This window comes from Epinephelus fuscoguttatus, linkage group LG7, assembly GCF_011397635.1.
Source record: "Epinephelus fuscoguttatus linkage group LG7, E.fuscoguttatus.final_Chr_v1".
Taxonomy (NCBI): Eukaryota; Metazoa; Chordata; class Actinopteri; order Perciformes; family Serranidae; genus Epinephelus; species Epinephelus fuscoguttatus.
In genome coordinates, this window is record NC_064758.1 from 10,807,507 (window position 1) to 10,828,821 (window position 21,315).

Consider the following 21,315-nt stretch of genomic DNA (forward strand, 5'->3'; position numbering starts at 1 on the left):
TGTAACATATACTCTGCTGCTAAGAATGCACCACAGAAGATGGGTGATTTATCAGATGCATTTATTTTATTATTATTATTTTTTACAAGGTGCTGTTTTTGTTTTATATGGTGCTAAGTATGCACAGCAGAAAATGGGGCAGATATAGCTGCACCAGATACATTTAATTTAATTTAAAAACTGTACTTTTGAGTTGAAACAAAAATGTTGATAATTTTAATAAACTACAAGTAAAAAAAGGCATGGAAATTTTTTTTTGTATCGAAAAAATATCGAACCGTGACACTAAAATATTGAACCGAACCGAACCGTGAATTCTGTGTATCCTTGCACCCCTAATAAATACCAGGTGTAAATGTAATCAGGTTAAATTATATACTATACCAGATACTATCTGGATATGAGACACATTTTAATTCAAGATGTAAAGGGTGTCTAAGACAGTAACACTGCATAACAGTGACACATTCTTGCACCTACAACACTCTTCTTGTATCAAAATGAAATGTACATGTCATCACTCAACCTGAAAACATGTTTTCCGCTCTCATTATGACTTAATGACTGCTGTGTAAGATGAGGTATGACTGACTGGGCTGAGAACACGATTCTTACCAATTTCTCTCTGTTAATACATTTTTCATCATTATCATTTTAAACAGAGCACTTTTCAAATCTCACAACTTTCAACTTTTTCCACTGTAAGTCTGTCAGCTGAGTCCTTATCTTTATATTTTGCACCATGATGATGTGAAGAAAACTGACAAACTCATTTCACAAACTGAAAAAATGCAGAGCCAGAGATGACAAAGCGAATGCTCACTTTTAAGCCTCAGTCTTGGCAAAAGAAACTCGGTTACTGCCTGAGCTTTTCTGAACATGTTCAAGTGTTATCAGTCAAGTCAAGATTGGAGACTCATAACTAAACAGAGCTCGCGGGGTGCCGACTGGCTGGATAAAAGTACTATTACAAATGAAAGAAGACGGACAGTCAACACAGATTTATGAGCCACCGGAGACCGTCGTGGATCATTTTGATTCATCTTATCAAGGATACCACCTGGCCTTCTGGCAACAAGGACAGAGGAGCTGGAAGCATTACAGCAAAGAGGAGAGAGAAATGGATTCAACCAAGCCTCGCTGCCCTGAAACCGTTTCCCTTGGAAGCAGCTGTAAAGACGAGTGTGGTTTATGGGCGCTCCATTGCATGGTAAATGGACTGCATTTATATAATGCCTTTATCCTGTGAGCACTGCAAAGCGACCTGAGCTACTGTCTCATCCACTATCACATCACAAGCCAATTCACACTCTCTCACACACACACACACACACACACACACACACACACACACACACACACACAGTGCAGTATTTCTGTCAAGGGTCTTTGACATTCATTCAATTGTCCCTTCAAGACCTCAAGATACGTTCTCAAGACGTTATTTCATCTTTTTAGTGTAAAATTACATTACATCATTTCAGCCAACAACATATAATGCTGATATAGAAAAACAATGTTATTGTCATTTAGGGCTGGGTATAGTTTTAAAAAAATATGATACCAGTATCCCAAAAGAAATAACAATACCAAAAGAGTATTGCATTTAATGCCCATAGTGTGAATGTAGTGGCATGTAGTACACTATAAAACTTTAATTAATAGCCCGGGCTTTTATTTGCTTCAATTGCTGAACTTCACCAGCATATATTTGGACAGGGGTCTATATGGGACAGGCCTTAAATTCCTTTTACAAAAAAACTTTTGTCCAGCAAACATGGGAAATACTATCAAACTTTTTATCGAAACAGTAAGAATATTAGTTTTATAATCACAACTACTGCCCTTTTCTGTTATAGTTTGCATCCATGTCTGTGAAAAACTGTCAGCACAGAGTAACTATACAAAGAGCACATTTTCAAGGTGGGCATCCAAGATGCAGTACAGCCAGAAAAGTGAAATTGGCCTTCGGGATATGAAATGTCATCACATCATTTCATCCCATTAGATCAAGTTTTGTCATAATTAGCATAACAGTTCTTGATGTTTTGTGAGGTCACACTGACATTGACCTTTGAACACAAAATTGTCATCAGTCCAAGTGGATGTTTGTGTGAAACTTGAGGAAATTCCCTCAAGGTGTTCTTGAGATATCTCATTCATGAAAAATGAGACAGACAAGCTCACAGTGGCCTTGACCTTTGGCCACCAAAATGTAATCAGTTCATCGTTGAGTCCAAGAGGATATTTGTGCCCAATCTGAGGAAATTCTCTGAAGGTGTTCTTAAGATATCTCGTTCACAAGAATGGGATGGACAGTCGGACAGACACACTGCCTCCGGCTTTTGCTGTCGCCAGCATAGAGGCATAAAAATTAGGCTATCTAATAACAAATCAATTACGAATCATTCATTTGATCTAGCTCCGACAGACAGCGTGAGAGAGTGTTACAATGCTCCTTAGGAACTAAAATAATATAAATAATCAAGGAGTGGACACATTCGAACTTTAAGACCACTTCAGAGGTAGGAAGTCACCACCTTTTTTCGTCTCTCTTGTTAACCATGCCGGTAAACACTGATGAATTATACTTTGGTGCTCATAGTTTCAGTAAAATGAACTTAACAACTGAATTGTTGAAAACCTAACCAAGCTAATGATGTGTAGTATCTTGATACTGACAAAAATTGAAATATTTTTATTTGTATGCATGGTCTTAGCAGCTAACTAATATTTGCCCGAGCAGGTTGCTGACGATTCACTGTGGGCTTTAAGCGGTTTTCTACATCCAAAGAACTTCTGTAAAAATGAACTGCTTTGGAGACCTGTCTAGTGGAGACCTGCGTTTATTTGCCAAAATTTGCAGCCACAGTAGCCATCGATGTGAGTGTTTTGGTGGCATCTCGGCACGCTGAACTGCACTACACTTTTTCAAATACACCACACCTGACTTTACCAGCCTCCCAGCACAAAAAATACCGAATGCGGGTGTAGTTTGACTGGAGACATTTCGATACTACCCAGCACTGGGTTATTTCAGTACCCAACCCGGCTACCATTACAGTGTCAGATGGTCTATAGAGCCAGTAACATACAGACTTTTGCTTGCATCCTTGAGCACATGTAGGCTGGACAATCCAACAGTAGATCTGTGTTTGGATGTGTTTGTGAAACTGGTGACAAATAGAAGAGTGTTGTGGTTTGGAACCAAACAACTGCCTGCACTCTGCAATACACTTTGCCTCCTCTTTTCTGTGTCAGTCAGTCCAGGTCATGAGTGCTCCTCTAAAAGGCTGACATTTCCTCAGCTCTGAAAACACTCCGCTCTGCCTTAGGGGTGGGCGATGTATCGAATATATCTGATATACTTTAAAATCATTTTATTTTATATAGCACATAAAATGATTTTAAAGTATACTTTAAAATCATTTTATGTGCTATATGGCAGATGACCATATGGTCATATATTCCTTGCGCATTTTGGTAATTTATTTATGCATTAAAAGTAGGCCACATTTACATGATGGAGACTTGCTCTCCCTCTCAAACACACAAACAAACACACACAGACAGCCCAAACCGATCTACTACACCAACTATTTTGTCAGTCACTGAGTTCAAGTCAAATCAAAATGGAGGAAGATCCCAGAGTTTGTCTTTTATCTGGGGTTTTTCAGTTTCAGGAGGGCAAATGTGGAGCGGACTACTAACCTCTGCAAAATATGACACAAATGTGCTCCAACACTTAAAATACCACCCAATGCAGAGCACTGCAGTATAGACAGCCCCCAGCCTTTAAAAAGTGAGCCAAACTCACTCCTACATTATTTTACAGTACCTGTGTATACTTGGTGTTACAGTAAGAGCACATAATAACTGACTTGAAAATACAATCGATCTTCCTGGGGATTTCACATTTATTCAATAAATCAATCAGTATCGGTAATAAAAGAAATATAAAGAAATACATGCAAAAATTACCAAAAAATATAATAACTTTAAAAAAAAATGACAGTCTACCAAGTCAGTCAGACAATACCAGGACATTCTGATGTGGAATTTCAAAATTAAAGCCCACTAAATTCAGATTAATTTACTAGAATGGTTACACTGGTGAGACCATACACATCAAGTAAAATCAAACAGTTACGTTATCATAAAAAAAAAAGGTGAAAATATTAAAATGTATCATATATTGCGGCATAGCCTAAAAAGATCAATATTATTTATTAGACATAATGTCCAGCCCTACCCTGCCTTAAAACAAGCAAACCATTGCTTATTGGTTACAAATTGTGTCCAATAACAGACAATAATAATAATATTTCAATTTCATATACATTATGGTGTGCCTCACTGTAAGGACCCGACACTTAACTACTGAACTAAAGAATAAAATATGTAGCTAGACTGCTTAAAGGCCCTTGAAACATCAGACAAAGCAGGTAATTCATTGTAGTAAGAAACAACTACCCTGATGAAGGCCGTTGGGATGCACAAAACTTGGCACGTTCAAGCCAATGGAGTCTTTGATGAAGTGTCACTGTGACAGCTGTGAAGGAGCAGGGCCACACAGTTCTTTCCTCCATTATAGGAATATCAGTACATTATTGCAGTTTGACCTTTGTCTGTGTCGCTCTAAATGTCAGCGCATATAATGGGGTATCAAAAAATCTTCCCTGGTTCATAGATAGCACGACAGGTTCATCGACAAAAAAAAGGGGAGAGTGGGCTAAATGTACAGAGAGATGGAGAGACAGAGGGAGGATGTTAAACACAGAGCTGATGCCAACAGACACAGCTGGAGGGTGACAAAGGAAAGCTTTAAATAACTGAAACGTGTGAGAGGAGGTGCTATAATTATATGTATGACATTACACTTTTTTTTCCTTTGACCATGCTCTTGTCACTTGGTAATTCATTTCATTGCCACAGCAACTCACACTTGCATATAGCTAAAAAAAAAAAATGTAGATATAGATATTTGTGCCCCAGTTTAATTACAATATGTTTTTCCAAGTTAAACAATTTGCATTGTAACGACAAAAGTTAAAACAAATTCATATGAAGTTTTTTTTTTTTGTTTTTTTTTTAAATAAATTTACATTTAATAATCTGTCAGTTGTCTCTCCTGCAGACAGAAAAATTATTTTATAGTATGAATCATTATATAAAATGTAGAAAGACACTGGTCTGTAGCAGCGCCATGGTAACAGCTTGACAGAAAACTCCAGTGGACCAGCCATCTGTCTAACATCTGCAAACGTGCTGGACATCGTCTCGGAATATTACAGAAGTTGGCCAACAAGCCCGTCCTAGATGCAGAGCTGTCATCTAAACCTGTTACGATAACTACTTGTGTTGGACGAGATAATGTCCCAGAATATATAATCAATAAATAGTGGCAATAAACAATATTATCATAATTGGACCATTTCATGCCACTGATATAATGATAATACAGTAGCATAAAAATGCAAGCATACCCTGTCAACGAGCAATGAAGTTAGCCCCATAGTCTGGTGTACTGCAGTCAGCCAGGGGTGGACTACCTGGGAGCTGAGTGGCGTGCTGGTGGATTTGCGAAGTGGAGGATGAAGTTGCTGAAGGGTAAAACTGCAGACGACAGACTTTTTGGCTCGTTGTCAGGGGTTGGCAAGCCAACAGCTATCAGGTCTGTGCCTCCTTCACTCCAAAAGTCAAGCTGCAGGTTACTGGTGAGCTACGTTGTAGGGATGCGCCAACTCTTGAATACTGGGCTGATACCGATAACCGATACCAATACCGATGTTTTTGTATGAGTTTTTCTGTTTTTGTTAAAGTTAAAGTTGCACTATAAAAAAACGGAACTGTTTAAAGGTAATTAAGACCTTCATTACACTATCTTTGAATGAGCATAAATTCAATCATACAAATGTATGAAACAACCTTTAAAGCAACACTTACCTTTCTGGAAATTTTTACACTTTTCTTTGTTTAGGTTAAAATGCTATTAATAAGCTAAGGGCACACTGAAATGTAAGTGAATTCCACCAGAAATAAAAACTCATAACTGCACTATTCTCATATGGTTCTAAGAAAACTCCGACCAATCATTGCATTCGGACTGCATGCAGTGATTGGTCAGAGTTTTCTCCTGTCCTGTCTGTCTTCCCCACGTGAAGGCCTCCAACAGATGTAACCGCTCGTGTAACTCCCCCCCGCCCCCCCCCCACCCCACACACCCTCCACCCCTGAGTCTGTGAGACAACAAATATGCTAGTAACAGGGACACCTGTAGATATAAAGTAGTAACAGGGACGCTTGTGGATATAAACTAGTAACCTGAGATGACCATGGTTTCGCCTGGAGCTATCCCGAAGGGAAGACGCTGGCAGCGCTGTGACAGGACACGGAAGTGGGGGAAACGCGGAGGGGTTAGCTCTATGCTAACAGCTAACCCCATCAAACCAGCTGTTCCCAGTGGCCTTCTGGCGAACATCCGCTCGCTGGACACGAAATGGATTACATCCGACAATGGAGATCCACTCACTGAGGAGTGAGGGACTGCTGTGTCCTTGTGTTCACTGAGACATGGATGAATGGTAACATATAAGACACCGGTGCTGAGCTATGGAGGCTAACACTACATAGAGCAGACAGACAGGCTGCATTGTCTGGTAAGCTCCGTGGTGTATACACAAACAATTCACGGTGCTGTGATGTGAAGAGGATCTCCCAGTTCTGCTCTCAGGATGTGGAGTTTTTGACTGTGAAATGTCGACCCTTTTCATCTTACTATTGCACCATATGTTCTTTCTTGTATGCTACACAAATTGTTTATAAATGTTTTGTTTCTTTTTGCTTTGAGAATGCGAAATGTCAGTTCGTTTTTTGTGCTGCGCATAAAAATGACAAAGACATTCACTTCAGTTCATAATGTTATACGTGACAACACAGCATCCAGTTGCTAATGGCTAACGTTAGCCTACTGTAGCGTAGCCTCTGAAACATTAACGTTATCTTCCTTGTGCGTTTCCACTTACTAGTAACGTTAACATTACTATCTTACCTTGGCACTTTAACCTTATTCTAAAGCTCATCAGTCATCACTGACTCCGGTTAAGTTTTAAAACTCTGGGGATGCATTTGTAACGTTACACTCGCCCTCCTTTTCTGTGTATCTAACGTTACAATGCCAACGCCTACGTCTCTCATAGACATAATGAGGACATAATGGAGGAGCGGGGAGTAGGCCTTTGGAGGGAGGTGGAGTTGCAGGAGTGAAAGTAAGTGCTGTGTGAAATGCAAAAAAGGTAAGAGTTGCTTTAATATAACCTTTCACATGAAAAACAAAAAAAAAAATAACTGCTTCAAAAATGTTTAATATAATAAATTTTTAATAATATTTCGTAATTCTCTGTTTAATTTTTTATTCTATCTTTATATCTTTACTTACTTCTCCCTCAAACAACTGTATTCATTTGAGTTTCTCATTAAAAACTACATTTTACAAGATTTCATGGAACACATCCTATTTACCTTTGCCCCTATTCATTTTTACTGAATAGAGCTTAAACACATCACAATGCAGCCTCCGTGAGCTGTTAGTTAAAGCCACCGGCTGCTTAGAGCTAACGTTAATTAGCTTTCTTCCTGCTTATTTTAACACAAATTTGTTGTTAACAATGTTGTTTTATCAGAAAAACAATAAGTTGTGTTCCAATGATACTGAGTTTACTATGCATCCCAAAGGCAGAGATCTCTGTTCATCCAAAACATGTTTTCTACTGTCCCAGGATGACAGGATGATGGCTGCTACTTGCCATCTCGTCACACAACAGTGACATCAGAAAGCCCATTTGCCAAACAGTCATTGTGCTCTTCAACATGCTTATGAATTTAAGTTTGTGGCTGTTAGTCTTGAACTCTGCTTTTTAGCCTGCGCAAAACTAATGTGACACAACAGAAAAACATCAGCCACTGCCATCTGTGAATATCATCTTATTTAGGCAAACAGCAGTCAACAAGACAAATATTGGCTGATACTGATGTTCACTGAATAAATCAGTGCATCCCTACTACGTTGTGTTGTCTTTAAAGTGTTGTTTTATGTTTCTTTGGACTCGCACAAGTAGGCGGGGGTGGACATTAAAAAAAAGGAGAATCGCTGATGACATAACTATCGTGACAGGTCTACCAAAATCTACAAAACTCAGGTAAGGAGTATCATGGAGTATTCCTGCCTTGCCTGGATCAATTCCTCACAAACATCTCTTAGGCAGCTAGAAATCATTCAGAAAAAGGCATAAAACATTCTAAGTATTGATGAGGACTATGCTCTAAAGGACTCTGACTAAGCCATTGCTGAGCAGTTGCTGCAATAACTGTTCTTTTCAAGGTGCACACTCCCAACTGTCCAGCAGCCCTGAAAGCACTGCTACCCTTAGTTCACGTCCCAGGTTGAACCACCCAGAGGTTACCACCAAGCCATGCCTTGTCACTTCCCTGGGCTAACACCAAATGCCTTGACAGGAGCTTTCTTCACTCTGCTGTAACAACATGGAACAGCCTTCCCCCTGCTGTCATTAGAGACGTCACATCAAGTAGTGTTCAAGAGGAGGCTGAATAAACACCTCCTCAGCATGAGTCTGCAATCCTAAAGCTCAACAACTTCAGACATACACAAAACAGCTTCATACGTATTCCTGAGTAGCTGCAGATCAGTGAAAGTGTTTCTGAATGGTATTCATGAAGCGTGTATCTGCAAAAGCAAAAAAGAAAGAAAAGACAAAAACAGCTTGCAGTCCAAACAGACAACAACTTAAAATGTCTTTCTAAAGCCAACTGAAACCTTGCTTTTGGTTCATTAAAACCGTAAATCAATCCCTTCGGCCTGGTTTGGAAACCAGCCCTGAAACTCAAGTACTGACTCCACAGAGTGCTGCTTCATCAATACCATCAAATAATGATGTAAATCCTAAACTCACCAGAGCATCTATGAGCACCTCAGCACCCTCCTCGCTCTCATGGAGTGTGTCGATATCTGTCAGCTCCTGCAGCAGGTCCACCACTGCTATGGCAACATGTGGTTCAAGCTAAGGACAATAAGCTTGTGTTAAAAGAGCACTCCACTGATTTACCATTGGGATGGACAGTTAAAAAAGGATGAAATTGGATCCAGCATTTTTCTTCCTTGCCTAAATCTGGCACCTACATTACCCACAATGAAACTTGACCACTGACAGTTCGCTTGAAGATTTGATGACAGAGTCAACAGAGAAATACATGGGCCTTTTTTCAGTAGACATTTTGACTTGTCACTGTAGGAAAAGCCCAAGTGATGATGGCTGTTCTGTTCTAGTGTTACTGTTTAGTTATATCCTCTCACATCTAAAGACTCCCTTTAAGAAATCGAATATATTATCTCCTCATGTGTCTAGAAGAACACATAAAAGCACAAGGTAAAAGGTGTCATATGTCGACAGTATTCTTGTCAATTCAGCATCATCCATGTATCATCCATAAAGATAAACTGTATTTGCTTGCAAAATTTACATTTTAGATTCTGCTGCCTTAACCCCCAGCTATTGGTTGTTCATAATGTTCACATGACTGAACTTTACTATTTGCATGAGCTAAGAGTAAAATCTTACGATACTATTAGACATGTTTGATTTTTATCGGAACATCAAAACTAAAAAAAGACTTATGACAGCTCTGACTGAGTGTTATGACCACCTTACACCAAACAATCAAGATCATGGGTGTGTGCACGAACTGAGGTAAAACTCTCATAATCTTATTTCAACATTGAAACTTTGTCTGCGACAGTTAAAGCACATTAAAAGTCGTTTGGTTTAAGGCCGACACAAATGAAAGTCAGCCATCATTCATTTCATCATTGACACCTGTGCTTTTCCTACTATGACAAATCCAAATGTCAAATGTCAAGTCCAAAGGCCTATTCAATGATTTTTGTGTTTTGTTATTGTGCATAGTTTGATTATGTTTGGGTTGTATTTTTGTTTGCCTTGCGTATGTATCTTCATTTTAACCAATTTTCTTTTGAATGTTCCCTCTTTTTAGCTATGGTTAATAAATTGTTCTATCATTTAGTAAAATGTATAGCTACATCACATCACATAATTTAAATGAAAATGCTAAGTATATTATTGTATCATAATGACAGAATAAAGCTGGTAAAATTTATACTTTTTGCATTGTAAACAAATCCCAGGACAAGGACCAATAATGTCTTGTTCTATCTCTCTAAACCGCATTAATGCCATTTTCGGGGCGGGGTAGTCTAGGAAGTATGGTACCCACCCTCTCGTTGCCCCCTTGTTAACACTGACAGCTCTGTCAGCACTGATGCAATCATTTAACACTGTTTAGCCCCAGCTCAGCCACCTCTGTGGTGAGAACTATGTCAAGACAACTCGTCTCTGAATTTTGCATAGAGCCCCTTACTTGTATACACTGTTTTTGTTGTACTATTATTGTTCAAATTTAGCTTTCTTTTAGCTCTTAAATTGTATGGCATTTTACTAGGTGAGAGGAAAACAGCATTTCGATTCTCTGTATGTCCTGTACATATAGCAATTGACAACAAAAAACTTTTGAACTTTTTTTAAAAGACAAATGTTAAAAAAAGAAATTTTGTTTACAGAATAAATGGATCAAAATGGACAGACAGTCTGAATCAATTTGAAATAAAAGGATATCAGTGTTTTCATGACTGAGAAGGCCCAGCAGTGAGTGGATGGCGTTAAGCTCCACCAGCAGGTGGTAGAGGTCTGGCATTGTGGCGATGACATGCATCTCCTGGATAATGTCGTTCAGATCCAACTCCGACTCCATGAACCTGGTTTAAGGAGCAAGACATTTTGGTTAGCATGCCAGCATTCCATGTTACCATTAATCTCAAAGTGCAGTAGAGTAATTCACTTATTACACTGTAAGTACTGGACTACTGTCTTTTTAATACATTTCATTTTGGTGTTCATGAGGCACACAGTATAAATTTACAAGCAAATACATTTAAGGATTTAAGAAAACTTTGGCTTAATTCACACACAATATGTCAGGTATTTAAACAAGCTTTAAATCAAATCCTTATACAAGACCAAGACAGCCAAACATTGTGAACTGTCAGTAATGGGCTTACTTCTCTGGGTTGTCCGGAAACTTAATCCTCAGTTCCTGATTTTTGTACGACCTTTTCTCAAAGGTCAGGATCATTTTCTTCACTGAGCTCTCATCCACTGGTTCTGCCTGTTTGATTCATGCATAAGAGAAGGAGAAGGGAGGAAAAGATTTAAATTGGACAATGGAGCGAAAGGGAAAAAAAGCCTTTTATTGCAGCAATTGCTGCAATATCAACAAAGAGACATCAGGGTCACCCTAATTATGTGGGTGGAGCACAATAGCCAGAAGTTTTCTACAATCTGGGGGAGTGTGAGAGCATTTCACTGGAAAGGGAATGGGTTTGACCTACTGATGGCTTAAAAGCCTGTAAAGTGTTGGACAGATAATGACAGGTTAGGAAATTACAATTGTCTGACATTATGGAACCGTGCAGCACTTTGCTCTGAGTAGCTCTTGACACAGTGAATACTTAAAAAGGCTGCTGTGTCGGATAATAAGAACAGGATAATAGATGTGCAGTTTTCTAATGCACCACATAATACAGCAACACTGGTACTGACAATGGGTTCTTTTTGTCCTCAGAAAGAACTATATGGAAACTCTCCTGCTCTAGACATTTCTCGCAAAAATTTTAAAAAAGCGCTACATCCACAAAATTCTCACCGTGCTAGTGCTGTAGTACTTAAAGTCTGGACTCAACTTGGGATGAGTAACTTAGACTCAGGCCTAAACAATCCAACCTTAATTTGGACCTGGGGACATGATCACATTAGTCTCTGGCTACGCTCAAATTTTGTAGCTGACATGTATTAAATCTTGTTCATAGATTCAAATATTGATCACCAGTGTTGGGCAAGTTACTCTCAAAATGTAATTTCTTACATATCACTAGTTACCTTCATTTAAAAGTTGTAAGTTATATTACAATATTACTCTCTGTGTGAGTAATCAGTTACTTATTACATTACTTTCACCAAAATGATCTCAGGAGAATGAACAGGCATTTTAGATGGATGAGGGTCATGTTGTTTCACAGCAGCTAATCAAACCACAGAGGCTCCAGTTTATCACAATTCATTTCAAATCCAGTGCTGCACAGTTCTGACCCAGTCATGCATTCACATACAGTGGTTACCACTTTGTATTCAAATCCCCTGCTTACATTAATAATAGCGTGATGATATAGAACAATCAAACAGCCGTTTATTAATAAATGAATAGCCTTGGACACAGGAAGGGTCAGGCAGAGGATCAAAGTCTGATAATTATGAGATATGGATGAATACTTTTGAGCCTATGATATGAAACACAGTGAATAAATATTGAGGTTAACACACCAAAAGAAATGGCATGCTTGTAAATCACTATGACAAGCACAAATAAGTACACCAGAGCCGGACGACCCACGTGCCAGTTCCTGGACTGCCGGTCAGCTACAGTAGCACCAGAAAGAATTATGCATAATGACAGGACTGTGAGTCTGTGTTGCTCTGCAGTTGTAGGGCATGTGAATGGAAACACATCCAACATCATCCATGCTGATCACCGGGACAAGGAAAGAAACAGCCTTAGGACGCAAAACCGAAATGGGATATGTTGTAAGTATATGAATGGAAACACACTGGACATGATGACGCACACAATCATCACCATTCTACAGGTAGTGTATAATGAATGACACAACAACACACAATAACCTAAATATATAACAACAAAATAGTTTATATAAGGAATTTAGGCTACCAGTCACAATAATGAAATGAAATGGTTGTCACATTAAGAATGGTTTCTCACACTCACCATCATGTCCCCCTATATTCATTGACATAGGGAACGGTATCATTTAAAAGTACCGGTATCCCTAAAGTGATACTGATACCAATGGAGTACTTAATTTGATACCCATGATGTGAATGGCGTCTCGTGTAGTGTAACCATACAACTGTCAACTCTGTCAATACACAACGCTCGACTTCACCACACCACAGACTGTATGTTACTGCTGCAGAAGTGTGAGCTCCACACCAGGAACTAGGGATGCACCGAATATTCGGTAACCAAATATATTCGGCCGAATATTGCATTCGTGGAATAAGTAAAAAGCAAGGCCGAATAATAGCGGCGTGTTTTGATAACGCAATCAAACAGCGTGCGGTGACGGATGGAGTATGGAGTAAAATGTCGGCAGTGTGGCAATATTTTACTTGCATTTGCGACAAAAAAAAGTTTTGTGCAGGCAAAATAAATCATTCAGCACGCTATGCGAGCACAGATTTCAACCAGCAGCAGAAACGAAAGGCGAATCCCACTGGTTGTGGGTTGAACAGGGGTCACAGACAGAGACAGGAATACGTATTCCTGTCAAATACGGCGGCCATAGGTTTACCAGCGACGGATAAGTCTGGCTCCAATAATGTCCTCTTCTTGGCGTCATGACTGACCAAAAGTACCTGGACAGCCGAGCCGTGGCGGCACACAGATATGTGACGTGTCAGAGGAGAAATGAGCCATTCACATTTCTATCTTTGTGGCAGGTAACGGTCCACAAACCTCACCACACTTTAGGGACTATTCTTTACTTATGAAGGGACTGTTCTTTACTTGTCAGGGGAGGAGGGTGGCTGGTTGATTTTTATTTTATTTATTTATTTTATTTTGATGATACTCCTCCAAGAACTGTCACCTTATCGTGGTGGAGGAGTTTGAGTGTCCTAATGACCCTAGGAGCTGTGCTGTCGGGGCATTTCGCCCCTGGTAGGGTTTCCCATGGCAGATTGGTTCCGGGCGAAGGGTCAGACGAAGAACGATTCAAAAGACCCTTCATGATGGAAAATAACAAGAGTTGGCGTACCCGGCCTGGAGGGTTACCGGGGCCCCGCCCTGGAGCCAGGCCTGGGACTGGGGCCCATGGACGAGCGCCTGGTGGCCGGGCCTTCGCCCATGGGGTCCGGCCGGGCCCAGCCCAAACCGGCTACATGGGCTCGTCCCCCTGCAGGCCCACCACCTGCAGAGGGATCCAGAAAGGTTCGGTGCAGTGTGGATCGGGCAGCAGACCAAGGCGGGGGCCTTGGCAGTCCAATCCCCGGCTACGGAAGTTGGCTCTTGGGACATGGAATGTCACCTCTCTGGCGGGGAAGGAGCCGGAGCTTGTGGAAGAGGTTGAGCGCTACCGGCTAGATATAGTCGGCCTCACCTCGACACATAGTTCCGGCTCTGGAACCCAAGTCCTTGAGAGGGGCTGGACTCTCTCATTTGCTGGAGTTGCTCCGGGTGAGAGGCGGAGGGCCGGGGTGGGCTTTCTGATAGGGATGGGAATTGAGAACCGGTTCCTGTTAAGAACCGGTTCCAACTGGTTCAATTCACCGACATCATTAGCCTTTATGCTTAACGATTCCCTTATCGATTCTTTTCATTACGCCGAATCTATGCCTGTCAGTCTGCAGTACGTTCAACAACAAAGAAGACGTAATGGCGGAGAGACAGAAGCGGTCAAAGCCGTTAATAGCTGTTAATAGCCTCCCTGAAGCTGCTAGCCCACTGTGGAGCCTCGCGCATCCCCGCTCCAGGTACACGGCAGCAGGACACTGTTGTTGTTAGCCTCACTGGAGCTGCTAGCCCGCTGTGGAACTTCGGTGCATCCCCGCTCCAGGTAGACGGCGGCAGGACGCTGTTCCCTGGAGCTGCTAGCCCGCTGTGGAGCCTCGGCACGTCCCCGCTCCTGTGTCGGATTTCATGGGAACACCAAGGATGGTAAGATGAGGGCAGTTGAGTTGATTTGCACGCCATTTGTTGTTATAATATGCTGGGCTAGCTGCGTTAGCTGCCTCACCTGAGTTAGCTGCACTAGCTGCGTGGTGCACACGCACACACGCAGGCTGTGGGCTGGGATTTATCTCTAGATCACAGCTAGGAGTAACATTAATGACAACTCATTGTGGCTGTTGTTGTGACATAGATAAGTGTATGTCAGTGCTGGCTTATGACTGTGAAAGCTGCCGTTAGTTTTTTGTGTGGTTAGACGACGTCAAAACATTTCTATGCAGGAGGAGGTGATATCATTAATTCACAGGAGGAATCGATAAGGGAATTGATAAAGAATCGGATCGATAAGCAGAATCGATAATGGCATTGATATCAATAAAATCCTATCAATTCCCATCCCTACTTTCTGATAGCCCCCAGACTCTCTGCCTGTATGTTGGGGTTCACCCCAGTGGACGAAAGGGTTGCGTTCCTGCGCCTTCGGGTCGGGGAACGGGTCCTGACTGTTGTCTGCGCTTATGCGCCGAACAGCAGTTCAGAGTACCCGCCCTTTTTGGAGTCCCTGGGACAGGTGCTGGACAGTACCCCGACCGGGGACTCCATTGTTCTGCTGGGGGACTTCAACGCTCACGTGGGCAATGACAGCAGGACCTGGAGGGGCGTGATTGGAGGAACGGCCTGCCCGATCTGAACCCGAGTGGTGTGCAGTTATTGGACTTCTGTGTGGGTCACAGTTTGGCCATAACTAACACCATGTTCAAACATAAGGATGTCCATCGGTGCACATGGCACCAGGACAGCCTAGGTCGCAGGTCAGTGATTGACTTTGTAGTCGTATCATTTGACCTGCAGCCATATGTTCTGGACACTCGGGTGAAGAGAGGAGCAGAGCTGTCAACTGATCACCACCTGGTGGTGAGTTGGATCAGGTGGCAGGGGAGGACGCCGCACAGACCTGACAGGTCCAAATGAGCAGTGAGGGTCTGCTGGGAACGCCTGGCGGAAGAACCTGTCAAGATGATCTTCAACTCCCACCTCCGGCAGAGCTTTGACCGCGTCCCGAGGGCAGAGGGGGGACACTGAGTCCGAATGAGCCTTGTTCCACTCTGCCATTGTCGAGGCGGCTGTTGCGAGCTGTGGCTGCAAGGCCGCGGGGGCCAGTCGCTGCGGTAACCCCCGAACCCACTGGTGGACACCAGCGGTGAGGGGAGCCTCAGGCTGAAGAAGGAGGCCTACAGGGCATGGTTGGTCTGTGGGTCTCCAAAAGCAGCTGACGGGTACCGTCGGGCCAAGCGGAGCGCAGCAGCGGCAGTCGCGGAGGCAAAAACTCCAGTGTGGGAGGAGTTCGGTGAGGCCATGGAGAAAGACTATCGATCGGCTCCAAAGAGGTTCTGGCAAAACCGTCCGGCGCCCCGGGGGGGAAGGCAGCAACTTAGTCACATGGTTTACAGTGGGGGCAGGGAGCTGCTGACGTCAACTGGGACATTGTCAGGTGGTGGAAGGAATACTTTGAGGAGCTCCTCAATCCCACCAACACATATTCCAGTGAGGAAGCAGAGCCGGGGGTCTCGGGGGCGGGTCGTCCAATTTCTGGGGCAGAAGTCGCCGAGGTAGTGAAGGAACCGCGCGGCGGCGGAGCCCCGGGGGTGGACGAGATTCGCCCTGGATATCTCAAGGACTCTGGATGTTGTATGGCTGTCCTGGCTGACACGCCTCTGCAACATTGCGTGGACATCGGGGGCAGTGCCTCTGGAGTGGCAGACCGGGGTAGTGGTCTGCCACTTTATTCGGCTTCGGCCACAAATTTTCATTTCGGTGCATCCCTACCAGGAACGGTTGTTAGAGTCTGTCGATCACACAACCGATGCTACCAAATGATTATTAATGGTTTTAAGTTGAGCCGTTTTGGTGTTGGTATGATTTTGTTGGAACAGTTAAATGGTTCACTGTTGGATGTTAATCGCTGCTGTCGTGCTAATTCGACAGACATTGAACTGACCAATGGGAGAGTGACTCAGGACAAAGTAGCAACAGAGAATTTGCTAATACTGCTGGGAGTCTGGACAGTTCAAGATCAGACCCCCCCCCACACAAAAAGGATCAATTGCAGGTATCGTTTGACTGTATAAGTTTTGATACTACTTGGTACTCTGTATCCTATGCTGAAGGAGATAAGAAAGGAAGCACTGGAGCTTATTTCCTAAGTATTTAAAGAACTCAACCAGCTGTTATCATAGCTCCCACTTAGACACTTCTGGGTCATTTCACTCAGTCAGGAACCTTCCTCAGCAAAAAAGACTACTGAACCACAGCCTAAGACTACAGTAGAGCTGCAATTATCGATGACTCGTCATGCCATTAAACTGAATATGTTTGGTTTGTGGACAAAAGACATTGAGGAGGAAATTTTGGGCTTTAGGAAGCACTGATCAACATTTTAACCATTTTATGACATTTAATAGACCAAACAACAAATCAGTTAATCGATAAATTAATCAACAGCTTCATCAACAATGAAAACAATCATTAGTTGCAGCCCTTGATTACAATACACAGTACTCTTAAGACGGACATTCTGTGAGGAAAGGTCAAACATGTTGTAAAGCAGGGTTTGTCTGCATATCTAAATGTGAGCCAGGCTAGGTTAAGCCTCTGGCTTAAAGCACCAATGCTGAGGCTTACAGTGTACAGAGTCTCAGGGGACCAAAGTCATGCAGACTAGTAACAGAAACAAACAAGCGTGCAATAAGGCAATGCATCCTGCACATTCACTAAGCTATGGACAATTTGGATTTTCACAAAACTCAAACCTCCAGAGACAACTGAGATAAGCAACACCCTTGCCATGCCACCTCTACCATGTGAATACAACTATTCCACTCTGACTTTTGTAACTACAGACAGGCCATACTGACCTCATACTTGTTCTTATGAGAGGAACAGTAGGTGTGGTTGAGGGGGGATGAATTTCTAAGTGCTGACAACTCAACTTAAGTGTTATCCTATTGCTACATGAGCATGCAGATGAGTAGCAGTGCTGCAGTGGACAATGTCAGCAAAATCAGCAATGAAACAACAGCAACAACACCTGCAAATTCATTAGATGTGTTTACAATAGTTTACATGTTATTTATGGGAAACAGCAATAAAAATTTTACTGAGAAATAATAAAAAAAAATAAAAAGTAAAATAAATAAATTTGAGTGCGTGCGCATATTCACTTTTTGTGAGTTGACAGTAATTCCTTTTCCAAATTGTGCTACACTTCTGTGGTGAAATACACTTTTAATATAACCATAATAAACAAAGGCTTTAGATGTTATTGTTTATTGTTTTTTTAATATTTCAACATGCAAAAAACAAATGTAACAACTCTGTCTGTAAATAATTCGACCCACCTCTGGTTCTTCCTCATCCTGGTCCATCAGTTTCTCCAAGATTTTTTTCTTGTCCCCAGTCAGTTCCTCAGGCTCCCTCATTTCACCCCCTCCTTCTATTCCTACTCCTGCTGCTGCTTCGCGGTATCTGGCCAACTCCCTGGCACTCAGCCCCTTTTGCTGCTTCCCTCCTCTGGAATCCTCATCTCCTCCCGCTGCACCTCCATCCTCCTCCCTGGGACGCTTTGCTCCTCTATCAGGCTGCAAGAAGAGAGGAGATGGTGAAATTTAAAAATGTGCAGGAAGTTGGTCTGTTTGTGTATAGAGGGATGTTGTGAGGTCTTGAAATCACTAAGGTGTAGTTCACATATAATGGTGTGAAACTTAGAAGTACTCTGCCTGACATTTAATGCATAAGAACTGATCTGAGATAAGTAGTAAGATGCACCGTTATGTCCCACACCTAAGTATCTTTTTGATCTGCTTCTTACATCTTTCACACAGCAGCAGCTTTTCCAACATTAGTAGTTGCTTTGAGAAAATGAAAACTTAGCTGCAGCAGGCAGTCTGATCTCATATGAAAAAGGTAAGATTGTACCCAAATAAAACTGTATTTATAGGGTCACTGGTGTGCCGAATTTGCAAACAACTACCAACGATTAGTAAAATACATTTCTTCATCTGATTAGGTTTGTATGTTTAGTATAATAAACAAAACTGCTTCAATTGCAGGATTTTTTATTGGCCATTGGCGTACAAGTAGACGTATGCGAACTGACTGTCTTTGACAAACGATGCCCTCCGAACCAGTGTGGAAATGCTAAATGTTAAATGTCTCTGTATGTAAAAGTAGGTAAAGCAATTATAGCTAGCATCAATGGAAGTTGGTGTCTTACCCTCCACATTCATTCACTGCAGCCAGAAAGCTAGCAACCTGTCTAGCTAGCATGCTAACTGCTATCGTTATTTGTCGGCAAGTAATGAATAGAATTAAGTTTATCTCCTGTCATGCAGCAGTATACAAGGCTAACACAATGCACTTCACTGGTGGTTAAATAACTCACGTAGACGAACACAACGAAGTAAATAACGAGACTTAAGTAAAGCTTGCTAACGGCTATCAGGAACTGCTAGCAAGCCAATGAATGAGATAAGTTAAGTTTAGCTAAGTTTCCCAACATTGTTGAACACAATAAGATGTCTACCTGATAGTTCAGGAGCTCTCCAACATCCATGTCTCCGGGTTAAAAACGTAAACGTAAGAATGTTTTATTCAAGGTTCGGAAATATTTAAGAGCGTACACTTCAGCAGTTAGCTATACGGCTAACAACAAGCTCCCCACATACACATGCTTGCCGTAAAGCGTTTGTGTTCACTGTCGTAGCAAGATACTGTCGTAAACTTTGCCTGTTTCTCATAAAATCATCACAACTCATTACCCATTTACTTATCTCTGTAAATATGGACAAAAATGTTTAATACACATAATAATATTTTCCTATTTTCATTCTCTGCAATTTAATAAAATGTATCTATTTTGTTATGGGCTTATGTGCACAGAGGTGCTGCAAGCAAGAATGCAAATATGATTTACTTTGAAATATTTTGAACAATACCTTTATAACATTTTACATATGACTCACACATACAGATTCACACGTCACATATTAAGCAAATAAAATAAAATAAAAAAATAAAATAAAAGACACTTTAAATAAAAGAAACAAAACTGCAAAGTTGTAGAAACACTCAGCAACACCACCAGCAATTTCAATGTGACCGTGTGCCTTGATGTCCAAGATACTCCATTTTCCTGCCCTCCCTCTGGTTATGCAAGTGTGTCTCTCCAATACAACATGTCTTATCCTTCACACATATATTCTGCATTATTTGTGAACAAATGACAGTGTAGTTAATTTTGGTTTTCAGTACAGATAACAAGGGCGGCACGGCAGTGGTGTGGTGGTTAGCACTGTCGCCTCACAGCAAGAGGGTTCCCAGTTCGATCCTGGGTGTGGGAGCCCTTCTGTGCAGAGTTTGCATGTTCTCCCTGTGTCAGCGTGGGTTCTCTCCGGGCACTCCGGCAAAGACATGCAGATTGGGGACTAGGTTAATTGATAACTCTAAATTGTCTGTAGGTGTGAATGTGAGCATGAATGTTTGTCTGTCTCTATGTGTCAGCCCTGTGATAGTCTGGCGACCTGTCCAGGATGTCAGCTGGGATAGGCTCCAGCCCCCCCGCGACCCTCAAGAGGAAGAAGATGGAAGTATAGATAACAACTGTCATAATTCAGATCTTGGTCTGTGACACAGGGAGACATGAGTATGGACAGTAGCAAAGCACACATTCATTATTATTCCACATTATTCACATTATTCATTATTATTACACAGACCACAAGTCAGTGGGTCAAGTCACCATAGCAGGTAGAACAGATGTGCCCAGGTGTGTCTCATGCCTCTAACGTTCCCTGAAAAACACAAAGAGCAGGACACCAGCAGGCAGGGCAGAAGGGCCCTCATACTGACAAAGAGACTCATACTATTTGTAACACCTGTGTTTACAAGGAACAAGGAATATGAATATATGCACAATATAAAAAAAACACATACAGCTGTATCATAAATCTACGGAGCCCCTTAAAGGTCAAGTCAGGAGATTTTTTTTGGACTGACTTTTGCGTCCCCTCGCAATACTTTTGCGTTACCTCACAATAAATTTTGCGTTCCCTCGCAAAAAATGTTGTGTTCCCTCGCAATACTTTTGCATTCCCTCGCAATAAATTTTGCATTCCCTCGCAATAGTTTTGCGTCCCCTCACAATAGTTTTGCATTCCCTTGCAATAACGTTTTGGATTCCCATGAGCCACCACTGTCACTTCCTCTTAGATGCCCGCATTGATCGGTGACCAACATAAACTTGTATAAAGCTGGCGAGATCTCCTTTTAAACTGTAGTGTTGTTATTATTGTCTATCATGCCGTTTTAAATAGCCTACTTAATTAGGTTCAGGAACCGGCACCGTGCCCGTTTTGTCAGTCGAAA

General features: G+C 41.8%; 1 protein-coding gene across 1 annotated transcript in view; it reads right to left on the bottom strand.

Annotated features, from left to right (window-relative positions):
* The window catches only part of ctnnbl1 (catenin, beta like 1), a 105,419-nt gene extending 85,783 nt beyond the window's left edge, over positions 1–19,636 (bottom strand). Inside the window, exons 1-5 of the mRNA XM_049581821.1 lie at positions 19,475–19,636; positions 18,291–18,530; positions 11,150–11,256; positions 10,707–10,846; positions 8,970–9,067 (exon numbers count right to left, since the gene is read on the bottom strand). Of these exons, the coding sequence (XP_049437778.1) occupies positions 8,970–9,067; positions 10,707–10,846; positions 11,150–11,256; positions 18,291–18,530; positions 19,475–19,504 (615 nt within the window). The 5' untranslated portion in view covers positions 19,505–19,636. The remainder of the gene's footprint in view (positions 1–8,969; positions 9,068–10,706; positions 10,847–11,149; positions 11,257–18,290; positions 18,531–19,474) is intronic.
* Positions 19,637–21,315: the final 1,679 nt, after the last annotated feature.